The following is a 13,336-nucleotide window of genomic DNA, read 5'->3' on the forward strand; positions in this document are numbered from 1 at the left end:
CCAGTTTCTTCATTTTGTCCCATCAGCAGGGAAATAAGTCATGCTGATGTCCTGCCTCACTACTTATCTGACAAATGTCTCATATATAAGCAGACAACTTGGAAACTAGTCTGACAACTGTAAAAAAGTAAAAGTAAAGAAAAAAAATCACTTGCACCAACGAACGTGGCAATACATCCAGGGAAACTCCTGCTTTCAAGGCTTGGGACTAATCCTCTGTGGTTTGAGAGCTGTACTCTCTGGACTTCAAGCTCCATCCTCTGACCCATCTTTCCTTTTTCATTTGAATTGGCACATGTTTTTAGCTAAGCAGTTTTATCAGTCTATTTCTTGCTTACAGAATTTGGGGGGGGGGGTACCACATCCTTCTTTAGTTAGTTCTCTCTATCCCTTTCAGTTCAAGCTAGCAGTGTTTCTGCTGATTAAACATTCTCAATAACCTTATTTCCTGTGCATTTCACAGGGATTCAATTTATTAAACAAGAGACTCCTTTGAAGTTATTTCCTGAGTAATTATGTCTATATTCCTGGCTTCTGCTGATGTGGCTGAAGATATCCGTGTCATGTACCTAGTCTCTTCAAAGAGCCTTCTGTATGATTGACTACCTGATTATTTCAAGGCACTAGTAAAAGGTTGTCCTGATATGTCTGTGGCTTTCTCTGCAGAACATATATCCTTAGCAGTGAATCTCCTGATTTTAACATCTTTTGTAGTCTGAGCAGGGTGAGAATTTCCCCAACCATCAAGTCCTGGTTCCTTTTGGCCTCACAGTTCTTCTCTCAATCTAATTCCTCTCATTCTTTTCCCTCTCACATTTTACTATAAGCAGCAAGAAAAAAAACAGACTATACATTCAACCCTTTGCCTGAAAATCTCAGCGAAATCTCCCAAGTTCATTGCTTACAAGTTCTTTCTACATAACTACAGGACACAATTCAGCTAAGTTTTCTCCCACCGTATAAAAGGATTCCCTTTTCTTCAATTTCCAATATTTTCCTCATTTCTTTTTTTTTTTTTTTTGAGACGGAGTCTCGCTCTGTCACCCAGGCTGGAGTGCAGTGGCCGGATCTCAGCTCACTGCAAGCTCCGCCTCCCGGGTTTATGCCATTCTCCTGGCTCAGCCTCCCGAGCAGCTGGGACTACAGGCACCCGCCACCTCGCCCGGCTGGTTTTTTGTACTTTTTTAGTAGAGACGGGGTTTCACCGTGTTAGCCAGGATGGTCTCGATCTCCTGACCTCGTGATCCGCCCGTCTCGGCCTCCCAAAGTGCTGGGATTACAGGCTTGAGCCACCGCGCCCGGCCATTTTCCTCATTTCTGCACCCTCACCAGCAGAAACTTTAACATCTATATTTCTACCCACAATCTATTTAAAGTGATGTAGGATTCTCTAAGGCAACATGTTTCTCCACCATGCTTCTCACTTCATTCTGAGTCCTTACTAGCAGATTTGTTAACAACATATTTCTACTAACAGTCTGTCCAAAGCAAACGAGGCTTTTTCTGTCATACCTGTCAAAGTTCTTCCAGCCTCTGCCCACTTTCCAATTCAGAAGCCACTTGCACATTTTAAGTGTTTATTACAGTAGCATTTCACTTCCGGGTATCAAAATCTGTGTTCAAGTTCAGCCAGAGAAACAGGCAGCAGGAGATGTATGATAATCAATTTATTGCAAGGAAGTGACTTATTCAGTTGTGAAAGGTGCCTAGACAAGTCCAAAATCTGTACAGCAGGCAGTTAGGAGGGGCAGGTTGGAACTCTGGGACATAAGCTGAAGCTGCTGTCCTTAAATGAAATTTCTTTTTCATCTCAGGGAAGACTCAACTCTGCTTTTACAGCCTTTCCACTGATTGAAATAGACCCACCCAGATTATCTAGAAGAGTCTCCCTATTTTAAGTTTAGCTGATTGGCAACCTTAATTCCATTTGAAGGTTAATTTCTTTGCAATATAACACATTCATAGGTTCTGGGGATTAGGGCAGGAACATCTTGGTAGTCATTATTTTGCATGCAATATGATTCTAGAGTATTTGCAAAGTTGAGAACCTCCTGGAGACAGAAAAGTCCTGACAAGAGAGCAGATGTTTTTCCTCAAATAATTTAACTCCTTCACCAACATATCCTTTAATAAATTTTGTTTGGTTAACTAATGTTAGTTCTACAATGTAATTTCTTTCAAATTCCTTATGAATCAGAATAATGCCACCATCCAAAGACAAGTAGATGCTGGCATTCTGTACCATCGGAAGCTCCTCTAAGCCCAGAATTTGGGACTCAATTAAGATTTTCCTGCTGTGGTAAGAGGAAATTGCAGGACATGAATTAGTTGGTCCTAGTGTCTATTGGCCTTATAGGAACACCTTAAACACAGGAAATGTGGGTATTAGAAAGCCTGTCCAGCCCCCCGATAGGATCATAACGTTAAATAGAGATAAGAAAGAACCCATCAGTCTTTTCTATGTTAATTTACATGAGAAAGAATACATTATGCAGACATATTTTTATGAGATGACATGTGTTTTAGAATGAAAGTCTAACGCTTATAAGTGTGATCTTGAAAACAGTAGCTTAAAATTATCCATGTTGCTCCCTATTGGAAAAAACAAAACTCCAAATATGAAGCTTGGAATAAATTACACGTGGATAAATATGAAATGATTACACCCCGAGCTTGTATCAAAAAATCAGAGCTGTGTAAATAAGAAAAACTATAAAAAAAACTTTAAAATATGACTTCAAAAATCATATTCTTATGTAGTGTCATATAGTGTGACAGGTACTTTCAAAATTAGAGTTATGTTTATTAGGTGGGGTTAACTTTCATATTACCCTTAGGGATATGGGAATACTATTAATTTATTCAGAAATATGAAATTTCCTGTTATAAAGTATTTATAATAATACAATAATTTGAAAACTAATTAACAACCAGGCCAAGGAAATAAGTAACATTACTAAAGACAATAGCAGAGATTTTTTAAAAAGTAGAATTAAAGATTACTAAAGGGTTAAAAAAACTAAGGTGAAAAGTGAGGAAGACAAAATTAGCAGACGATAGGAAAGCTTCAGATACCTACACTATTCTAGATATTCTGATTTCCTCCTAGAGTCCTGGCTCAGAATATTGGGTAATATAGGCTTCAAGAACTTGAAATCATTACTTTCAGAGCCTCCAGTCAGACACACCTCGTACTGATAACTCTGGGATAGGGTCCCGGTGCCGCTCACGTCCACCAGATGCCCTGGAAAGGGGCCCTCGGGCACAGAGCAGCGACCCACCGAGGCCGCCCTGCTCCTCCTGCACAGCCGCACCGCCACGAACAGGAGCACCGACAAGAGGAACAGCGACGACACCGAGGCCAACGCCACCACCAGGTAGACTGTAAGCGAGTCGGCCTGGGCCTGGGCCGGGGCCGCCTCAGGGAGAGGCAGGTAGGGCTGGGAGAAGCCGTCCACCAGGAGCACGTGCAACGTGGCGGTGGCCGAGCGCGGAGGCTCGCCATTGTCCTTGACCAGCACCACCAGCCTGTGCTTGGCCGCGTCGCGCTCGCTCAGTAGCCTGGCGGTGCGCACCTCGCCATTGTGCGCCCACACGCGGAACAGCCCGGGCTCCGTGGCCTTGAGCAGCTGGTACGACAGCCAGGCGTTCTGGCCCGAGTCGCCGTCCACCGCCACCACCTTGGTCACCAGGTAGCCGGGCTCGGCCGCCCGGGGCACCAGCTCGGTGCAGGGCGCGGAGCCGTTCTGCAGCGGGTACAGCACGAAGGGCGAGTTGTCGTTGGCGTCCAGCACCAGCACGCGCACCAGCGCCTCGCTGCTCAGCGCCGGGGAGCCGCGGTCTGTGGCGCCCACGCGGAACTCGAACTCCCGCAGGGCCTCGTAGTCCAGAGACCTGAGGGCAAACAGGTGGCCGTTGTCTGTGTTGATGGAGACCAGGGAGGCGAGGGGCAGGTGAGGGTCCTGGGGCGGCAGCAGTGAGTAGGTGACCTGGGCGTTGGTGCCTGAGTCTCTGTCTGTGGCGCTGACGCTGCCGATGTGCAGGGCGGGGCTATTGTTCTCGCGGACGAACAGGGTGTAGGAGGTTTGGGTGAAGGCGGGGGCGTTGTCGTTGACGTCGGAGACCAGCACGGTTATGTTGTGCTCGGTTTTCAGCCTTGGGGTCCCCAAGTCTGTGATGGTGATGGTGATGTTGTACTGGGCTCTGGTCTCTCTGTCCAGCGCCCCTTCTGTTACCAGCCTGTAGAAATTCTCAACAGAAGGTTTTAGCTTAAAAGGAACACCATCCTGAATTGAGCAAATCATTTTTCCATTTTCCCCAGAGTCTCGGTCTCGAATCCTAAACAGGGCCACTTCTGTCTCTGGAGAATTCTCGGGAATAGGGCTGGTAAGTGATGAAATACTGAGTTCCGGGAAGTTATCGTTAACATCTAGCACCTTAACAGAGACAGAGCATTTTCCAGAAAGTCCCCCACCATCAGATGCCTCTATATCTAGATCATATGAGGACATTGTCTCAAAATCTAGTTTTTTAATTAGTCGAATTTCTCCTGAAAGGCTGCTTAGTTCAAAAGGTTTGTTTATCTCCTGAGAGCTGTAAGAAACGGAATATGATATCTCTCCATTTGTCCCAGTGTCTAAATCCCTAGCAGAGACCTTGACAACTAGGGAGCCTATTGGGCTGTTCTCTGGGACCTGCACCTCGTAGAGCGCCTGCGCAAACTCCGGGGCATTGTCATTGACGTCCAAGACCAAGATGAGGATCTGGACAGTGCCAGATCGGGGTGGAGAGCCACCGTCCACCGCTGTCAAGGTTAATCTGAGCTCGGCCTGCTCCTCGCGATCCAGTTCTGTGTCCAGCACCAGCTCTGGATATTTCCTGCCATCCCCTTGGGTGCGAGTGGAAACATGGAAATGAGAATTGGGAGAAATATTGTAGTTTTGAACGTTGTTGCTGCCCACGTCCAAGTCCCGAGCTTTTTTCAGAGGAAACACAGTCCCAAGGGAGCTAGTTTCTGGGATTTTCAGGGTCATTTCTCTTTCAGGAAACTCAGGAGAATGATCATTTATGTCTCTCACTAGTAGTTCAGCTCGAAATACTTCCAAAGGTTTTTTCAGTAACACTTGGAAATGCATTATACAGGGCTCGGTGGGGCCACACAGCTTCTCCCGGTCCAGCTTCTCATTTAATATCAACTGCCCGGTCTGCAGATCAAGCTGCAAGCCTTGTTCGTTATCCTCAGAAACTATCCGGGCTCCCCGCTCGGCTAGCTCCCCCACTCCCAGCCCTAGGTCATTGGCCAGGTTAGCCACAAAAGAACCTCTCTCTGTTTCCTCCATCACAGAATAACGACGGGGTTCCCAGCCTGCCAGAGCCACTTCCAGTAAAAGAAGGAGAATCAGGACTTGCCTTTGTTCAGGAAAGCGCTCCCCTGTAGGCTCCATCTTTACTTCTACACACCCCCTTTTCAAGGAATCGAAGTCAGTGTTACTTCAGGGAGCGATGGGACAGAGGCAGTGATCGAGCTGCCCGTTGATAACCTGTCCGGAAATGTAGGAGAATAGCATTCTCCGGAGACACTGGTCCGTGCTCTGCTAACGGACTTTCCCCTTAGGCTGAAAGAGGTCTGAAGTAGCTCGTAGCATTTCATGGGCTTCGTTTCCTTTTTTTTGAAGCCTTAGCCTGCAGCGCCACCATGCGTTGTCTTTACTTCGAAACGAATTGCTACAATTGATCTATTCTCCATTCTATTAGGAGTTTGGAAAATGGGAGAAAATGATGTAATCACAATATCACGCAATTATAATTATTAATTTCTTCATTCAAAGGGGTATTTTTGGTCTCTATGTGCCAAATTATGATACGCATCAGTAAACAACCGAGACATGGTCCCCACAGTCCAGAGCCTGTAGTCTGAGTGGGGTGCTCTGAGGGAAATTGAGACGTGAAAGAAGACATAATAGGGATCAGTCATCTTGTAATAATATAACCCATAGCCACGTGATTTCTTAAAATTTTCTCAGCAAAACAAAATGAATTCTTTGATTTCTTTCAAATTTAGACAGCCTATGTACCAGAATTGTGCTCCCATTGGTTGAATTACATCAAGAAAAAGCTACACGTTCATTCCAGTGTGATATCCTTTCTACAAAAAGTCAGAGAGTTATGATTTTATGAAAATTTTAAACTGTGGAAAACAACATATGAAGGCACTTCCTGTATCTCTTACTTTGCTTTTTCTTTTTTTTTTTTCCTTTTTCCTTTTTCTTTTTTTATGAGATAGGGTCTTGCTCTATTGCCCAGGAGTGAGTGCAGTGGCACAATCACTGCTCATTGCAGCCTCGACTGCCCAGGCTCAAGTGATCCTCCCACCTCAGCAACTGTAGCTGGGACCACAGTTGCGCATCACCATGCCTGGCTAATGTTTTAATTATTTGTAAAGATGAAGTCTTGCTATGTTGCCCAGGCTGGTCTCAAATTTCTGAGCTCAAGCAATCCTCCCGCCACAGCCTCCCAAAGTGCTGAGGTTATAGGCACGAGTTGCTGTACCCGGCCCTGCCTTGTCTCAGATTTATTATCGTCAGACATAGTATAGATGTACTCATTTCGTTGTTTCCTTTCTGTTTCAACCTCACGTGTTAGAACTTGATTTTGTTCACTGCTGCATCGCCAATATTTAAAATAATCCCCGGCACATGATTGGTGCTCAATAAATATCTGTTAAATGGATACATTAATAAATCACAATTAATTTTAAAATTCTGACAGATAGGTTCTCCTCCTACTGTAGAAGTCCCCTCTTCTGCTGGGATTCAAGTCCATTATATAAGATGGATAAACAAAGACAGCATGTTCATAAGGTAGGTATTTCCTATGCCCTTTAAACAGTAACGAGAAGTAACTCAGAATGGCCTAAAATGTCATTTCATTAAGTGGCAAAATAACCTAGCTACCCATAAGCAAGGGATATATTATATAATAGAAAGAAACACCATAACAAGATTATCATGACCCTAAAGATAATGATTATGTCTATTTTAGACACACATTTTTCATTGTCAAGGTTTTTTTTACAGTAATGTTATTATGACACTTATGATATTCAAAACGCTCATATAATAAAATTTTCTAAAACTCTCTATTAAACATTTCAAAGACTGTACTGTTGGAAAGATCCTTCAGTTTTTCTGAAACTTATATATTCTAACAAACCTAGTGCATGTCCCTTACAGACTACTACTATTTTACAACCTCCTTGATCCCAAATGTTGTCATATTAATATGAAAAGCCACAATAAAAACTCAATAGTAAGAAGGGTCTGACTTACCAACAATGCAAGAATATCTAAACATGCTTTTGACAACAAAAACCTCACTTAGGTCTCTTAATTAGAGGGAAATTTATTAAAAAGCACATATTTGTCTCCAAAGGCCCAAGGGAAAAGCAGGCTTGGGAGGGACTGGAAAATCTAAAACAGGAAAATCTACAACAAGGTCATTCTTTTGATATCTTCTTTTTTCTTGTCTCTCAGTAGATTGATGTCCTGTATTTCTTTTCAAGTGTTTAGCCAGATATGACACGACTTTCTGGTTATGTTCCTAACAAAGAGACTATATTGTATCTGGTTTCTAAAGCCATTTTTAAAAAAATAGATAGAATCAGATTAGGCCAGCTAAGATCATCTTATTTTTGTGTTTGAAATCACAGAGGGAGTTGGGTCATATAAAATAAATGTGGCTGCAACATTACACTTCTGCTAAAGACAGGGAGAAGTTTCCAGAAAAAGATCAGGTGGGCTAGATAGGCACTACAAAAGGGAGCTATGATTTTTTAAATCTTGAGATAATCTAATAATCATTAAATAATGCTCATATGGCCGGGCGAGGTGGCTCACGCCTGTAATCCCACACTTCGGAAGGCAGAGGGGAGTGTATCACTTGAGGTCAGGAGTTTGAGACCAGCCAAACTCCAGGAGCCAGTTTGAGTTTGGCCAACACGGTGAAACCCCATCTCTACTAAAACAAGGGGCCTGTAATCCCAGCTACTCGGGAGGCTGAGGCAGGAGAATCACTTGAACCAGGAAGCGAGGTTGCAGTAAGCGAGATTGCGCCACTGCACTCCAGCCTGGGCGACAAGAGTGAAACTCTGTCTCAATAATAATAATACTAATACTTATATATGTTATATAATTAAGGTTATAAAAAGAGCAGAAAAGTCTTTAAGTTTGGGGGAAAATGTAGTCTTTCCCACGTCATGCTGTTGTGAAATAAAACCACGCAATTTTTGCAGACACTTCTCCATTTAAAAATTCAAGACAGGTAAGCATAAGACAGATTAAACAGAGTATGTACTAATAATCACTATATCATCGTTCTTGTCTTCTAAGCATCAAAAGTTTAGAAAAGCTTTCTTTAATGAAACACAATGGGGCTGGAGTCTTCAAATCAACAGCCTGTGATTTTGAAAAGTTGATAAATTGAACAAATATGACTTTTCATTAGTGAGTAAACTTGAAAATTGTATTCATCAAAATGGACATGATAAAAGGAGACTAAGTATGAACAAATAAAGAAAATGTCTAATCTTAACTAGGAAAATGAAAGCAGCAAAATCTTAGAAAATCTATATAGAACAAAAAATATAACAGAGACTTAATATATTGATAAAGGACTAACCTTTATCCTTAATGCTCTGAAAAATATACAGATTCTTAATTGAATCCAAAACCATTTACAAAGTTGGACTTATTCTACCGTCATTCAGAGCGCCTGGATGCTTAGGGATAACAGACTTCAGGAATTTGAACTCATTTGTCGGGGAGCTTCCAGTCAGACACACTTCATACTGGTACCTCTGGGATAGGGTCCTGGTGCGGCTCATGTCCACCAGATGCCTGGAAAGGGGTCCTCGGGCACCGAGCAGTGACCCACCGAGGCCACCCTGCTCCTCCTACACTGCCGCACCGCCACGAACAGGAGCACTGAGAGAGGAAGAGCGACCACACCAAGGCCAACGCCATCACCAGGTAGACGGTAAGCAAGTCGCCCTGGACCTGGGCCAGGGCCGCCTCTGGGAGCGGCAGGTAGGACTGGGAGAAGTCATCCACCAGGGGCACGTGCAGCGTGGCGGTAGCCGAGCGCGGAGGCTCGCTATTGTTCTTGACCAGCACCACCAGCCTGTGCTTGGCCGCGTCGCGCTCGCCCAACAGCCTGGCGGTGCGCACCTCGCCATTGTGCGCCCACACACCGAACAGCCCGGGCTCCGTGGCCTTGAGCAGCTGGTACGACAGCCAGGCGCTCTGGCCCGAGTCGCCGTCCACCGCCACCACCTTGGTCACCAGGTAGCCCGGCTCGGCCGCCCAGGGCACCAGCTCGGTGCAGGGCGCGGAGCCGTTCTGCAGCGGGTACAGCATGAAGGGCGAGTTGTCGTTGGCGTCCAGCACCAGCACGCGCACCAGCGCCTCGCTGCTCAGCTCCGTGGAGCCGCGGTCTGTGGCACCCACGAGGAACTCGAACCCCTGTAGAGCCTCGTAGTCCAGCGATCGGAGGGCGAACAGGTAGCCGTTTTCTGTGTTGATGGAGATCAGGGAGGCGAGGGGCAGGTGCGGGTTCGGTGGCGGCAGCAGCGAGTAGGTGACCTGGGCGTTGGTGCCCAAGTGTCTGTGGCGCTGACGCTGCCAATGTGCAGGGCGGGGCTGTTGTTCTCGCGGACGAACAGGGTGTAGGAGGTTTGGGTGAAGGCGGGAGCGTTGTCATTGACGTAGGAGACCAGCACGGTTACACTGTACTCGGTTTTCAGCCTAGGCGTTCCCTAGTCCAAGGCTGTGATGGTGAGTTGTACTCGGCTCTAAACTCTCTGTCCAGTGGTCCTTCTGTTAACAGCCAGTAGAAATTCTCAACGGAAGGTTTCAGCATGAACGGAACATCATTTTGAATTGAGCAAACTATTCTTCCATTTTCCCCAGAATCTCGGTCTGAAATGCTGAAAAGAGCTACCACATCTCGGGAGAATTTTCGCGGATGGGGCTTGTGAATGAAGCCATGGTCAGTTCTGGAGCGTTATCGTTTATATCTACCACCTGTACTATGACGGCGCATTTTCCATAAAGACCTGCCCCATCACAGGCTTTAATATCCACCTCATATGACACAATTTTTTCAAAATCTAATTTTCTGATCATTTTAATTTCTCCCGTTCGTTCATTAAGTGCAAATGTCTTAGAAATCTCTTCATCACCATAAAAAGTGAGTAGAATATTTCACCATTAATTCCCACGTCTAAATCTCTAGCGGAAACAGTGGCAACAAGGGATTCCAAGGGGCTGTTTTCTGATATCTGCACCTGATAGAGTGGCTGCACACACTCAAGTACATTGCCATTGATGTCCAAGGTTTCAACGAGGACCAGAGCAGTCCCAGTTCTGGGAGAAGCCCTGCCATTTACTGCCATGAGAGTTAACCCGAACTCAGCTTGCTCCTCCCGATCCAGGGCTTTGTCCAGAACCAGCTCTGGGTATTTTCTGCCTTCACTGCCATTTTGGGTGAGAACGTGGACATGGGAGTTGGGGTTGGTGGTGTAGTTATGAGTGTTATTGATGCCCACATCCAAATCTTGTGTGTTTTTCAGAGGAAACACAGTTCCTGGAGGAGTATTTTCCATGATTTTCGAAATAATTTCTACTTCTGGGAATACAGGGGAATTGTCATTTATGTTACTGACCAAACGTTTAAACCTATATACCTCCAAAGGTTCTTCCAGTAACACTTGGAATTGCAGCACACAAGGCTCAGTGAGGTCACACAATTCTTCCTGATTCAGTTTCTCATTTACTTGCAGGTCTCCAGTCTGAAGGTTTAGCTGAAAATATTTTTTTGTTATTGTTAAAAATGACCCAAGCCCTCCGCCGGGTTATTTCTCTTACTTCTAGCCCTAGGTCCTTTGCTACATTGGCCATAAAAGAACCGCTTTCTGTTTCTTCTGCTACAGTATAAACATTTCACTCCGCACAAGTCTGAGACAGCATAACAAAGAGAAGCAGCACTTGCCTTATTCTAGGAAAATGCTCCTTTTTAGCCTCCATTTCTCCAACACCAACATCATTCAGGGTCTGGATGCCTATGTTAGGTCGGTAGGCAATCTGCTCTGGGAATCAATCCTTGCCACAACGCAATTTTCTGCTAAGAAAGCCTCTTCTCTTTGATGAGTCTAATGACTGCTAGCACAGTAGATGAAGAGATTCATTCTAACATTTCAGGGGTATGAACTTAGGTGATATACTAGCTAAAGCTGGTTTATTATGCAAACTCAATAGGTAGCTTAAGGAGTTGTGGATAACTTATTTGTGAATATTGTCTAAGGACTGTGAGCTTGCTATGTTGAACTGTTACAGTATCTAAAATGATTTGTAAAGAGCATCACCATCTATTGTTAATAATGAGATACACATATGTTGAAGCTGAGAGTCACTGAAACCTTTAAGAGGGAGACAGCTAAGATCATAGATATAAAAGCTGAAGTTAAAGTAAAAAGTAAAATGCAGAAGAAAATATGTTAAGTTCACCTGAAATAGCACGTTAAGTATATTGCCAACTGGAGAAGATCTCAACCCATTTTTAGTAAGCAATCATATATCTCTTGTGGATTCATTGGAATCCTGAAACCCTAGCATGGAACTGAAATTCTTACTTCTAAGGAAAGAGGAAACATTTTTGGGGAGGAGACTTGGGGGTCTTCCCAACTGTGCCAACTTTAACCAATGTTTTACTCACAATGTTTAAATAATAGACACTATTATGTGTTCTGGCATTCTAATTACCTAGCTAACTGAGAAAACTAAGGATGAGCCAAGTGTAAGAATTGTGGTTTATATTGGTTTCTCTTAAGGTATAAATAGCTCAAATCAACATTCTACTTTAGAATGTTTTCTTCTATACAAACAAATTTGATTAAACTTTCAAAATATGAGAACATGCCAGTCACAGTCAAAATCTGATGGACAATTTTCCTTATAGAAATACATTGGTCATGGATCCAAATTCACTATTATGTGAAGAAAATGTGTCCTGAATGTCTATGCATTTTTTAATATTAATGGGATAGAAGCTTGTACCTATGTCAGTAACCTAATGGATCAAAGTTAGTTTTTCATTCCCATCTTTCTTCTCTTGGATAAAGTTTCTCCTTTCTAAGATCTTAGCTCCTAGGCTTGGCAGAAACTTAAATTTTTTCATGAGGTTTTCTAGCAATAGGGTATATTAATTAAATGTTTATTACTATAACTGAAATCATGAGTCAATCCATATGATCTATAAATTGGGATGATTTGTGGAGCAAGAAGATTTTACATTACATGACAAAAATAATTTTGTTCACACTGAGCTTAACAAGTAATTTTTAAAAGAGAGAGTCTGCTAAGGAAGGTATGATGATCCTGAGAAAAGGTACAGAAACCCAAAACTTAACAATTTTAGTGTTATTATTATTATTTAAACTAAAAGTATTATTTAAAAGTAATCCTGGGACATATAAAATAATAGAGGGAAAGTTAAGTTAATGAGACATTTCATAAAGCCCTTTGCAGCATTTATCATGTTGAAAGACCTCATAAATTATTTACAAATTTAAATTTTGTTACATAAGCCTCTAGTATAGATTTGTTATTTCTAGGCTTGTACATATTGTATTTCATTCATTAAGTTAACATTAGAAGCATGCAATAAAAGACCAGGGTTTCGTGGTAGGTAATCTAATTGAGTACTCAAGGTTGTACATACCTTTCAAGTCTCTTCTGATTTCAAGAAATCCCACTTCAAGATAGGTTAAACAAAGGAATTTTACTATTAGCAATGGAGTCTTACTGTAGAACCCAAGGGCAATAAGACATTGGAGACTTAGGAGGAACTGAACTTAGGTGGACAGGTCTAGAACTAAGTAGCTATTTTAGTCTCTACTGTTTTCTAGGCTTCTGCCTCCTCCACTCTTATTCCTTTCCACTTTTACTTTCCTTCCATTTTCTCTCCCTCTTTTTCTCTCTATCTAGAAACTTATAAACATGGCTACCTCAGCACACGTTCAACATTTATTCAAGAGGAAAAAGTAGATGAACTATACCTCAATCACAAATTTAGGGGTTTGGAGAATGTAGCTATTCCAGCTTAAATTAGGAATCTATCACAGGACCAATAAAAAGTGATCAGGGCTCTTGCCTATAATCCCAATACTTTGGGAAGCTGATGTGGTAGGATCACTAGAGCCCAGAAGTTCAAGACTAGCCCATGTGACATGGCAAGACCCCACCTCTTAAAAAAATATATGGGGGAGGGGGCGTGTAAGAAA

At 43.2% G+C, this 13,336-nt stretch overlaps 2 protein-coding genes and 1 pseudogene across 2 annotated transcripts in view; all 3 read right to left on the reverse strand.

The window, feature by feature from the left end:
• Window positions 1-13,336, reverse strand: part of LOC117065712 (protocadherin beta-14-like) — a 52,921-nt gene that overhangs the window by 16,518 nt on the left and 23,067 nt on the right. The gene's annotated exons all lie outside the window — the stretch shown is intronic.
• PCDHB15 (protocadherin beta 15) lies at window positions 1,655-5,804 on the reverse strand. The gene has a single exon (XM_033180899.1). The coding sequence runs from the start codon at window positions 5,442-5,444 to the stop codon at window positions 3,081-3,083; it is 2,364 nt and encodes a 787-aa protein (XP_033036790.1). The 5' UTR covers window positions 5,445-5,804; the 3' UTR covers window positions 1,655-3,080.
• On the reverse strand, window positions 8,185-13,273 carry LOC117065715 (annotated as a pseudogene).

Source organism: Trachypithecus francoisi, unplaced genomic scaffold (genome assembly GCF_009764315.1).
Source record: "Trachypithecus francoisi isolate TF-2019V2 unplaced genomic scaffold, Tfra_2.0 Lachesis_group2, whole genome shotgun sequence".
NCBI lineage: Eukaryota > Metazoa > Chordata > Mammalia > Primates > Cercopithecidae > Trachypithecus > Trachypithecus francoisi.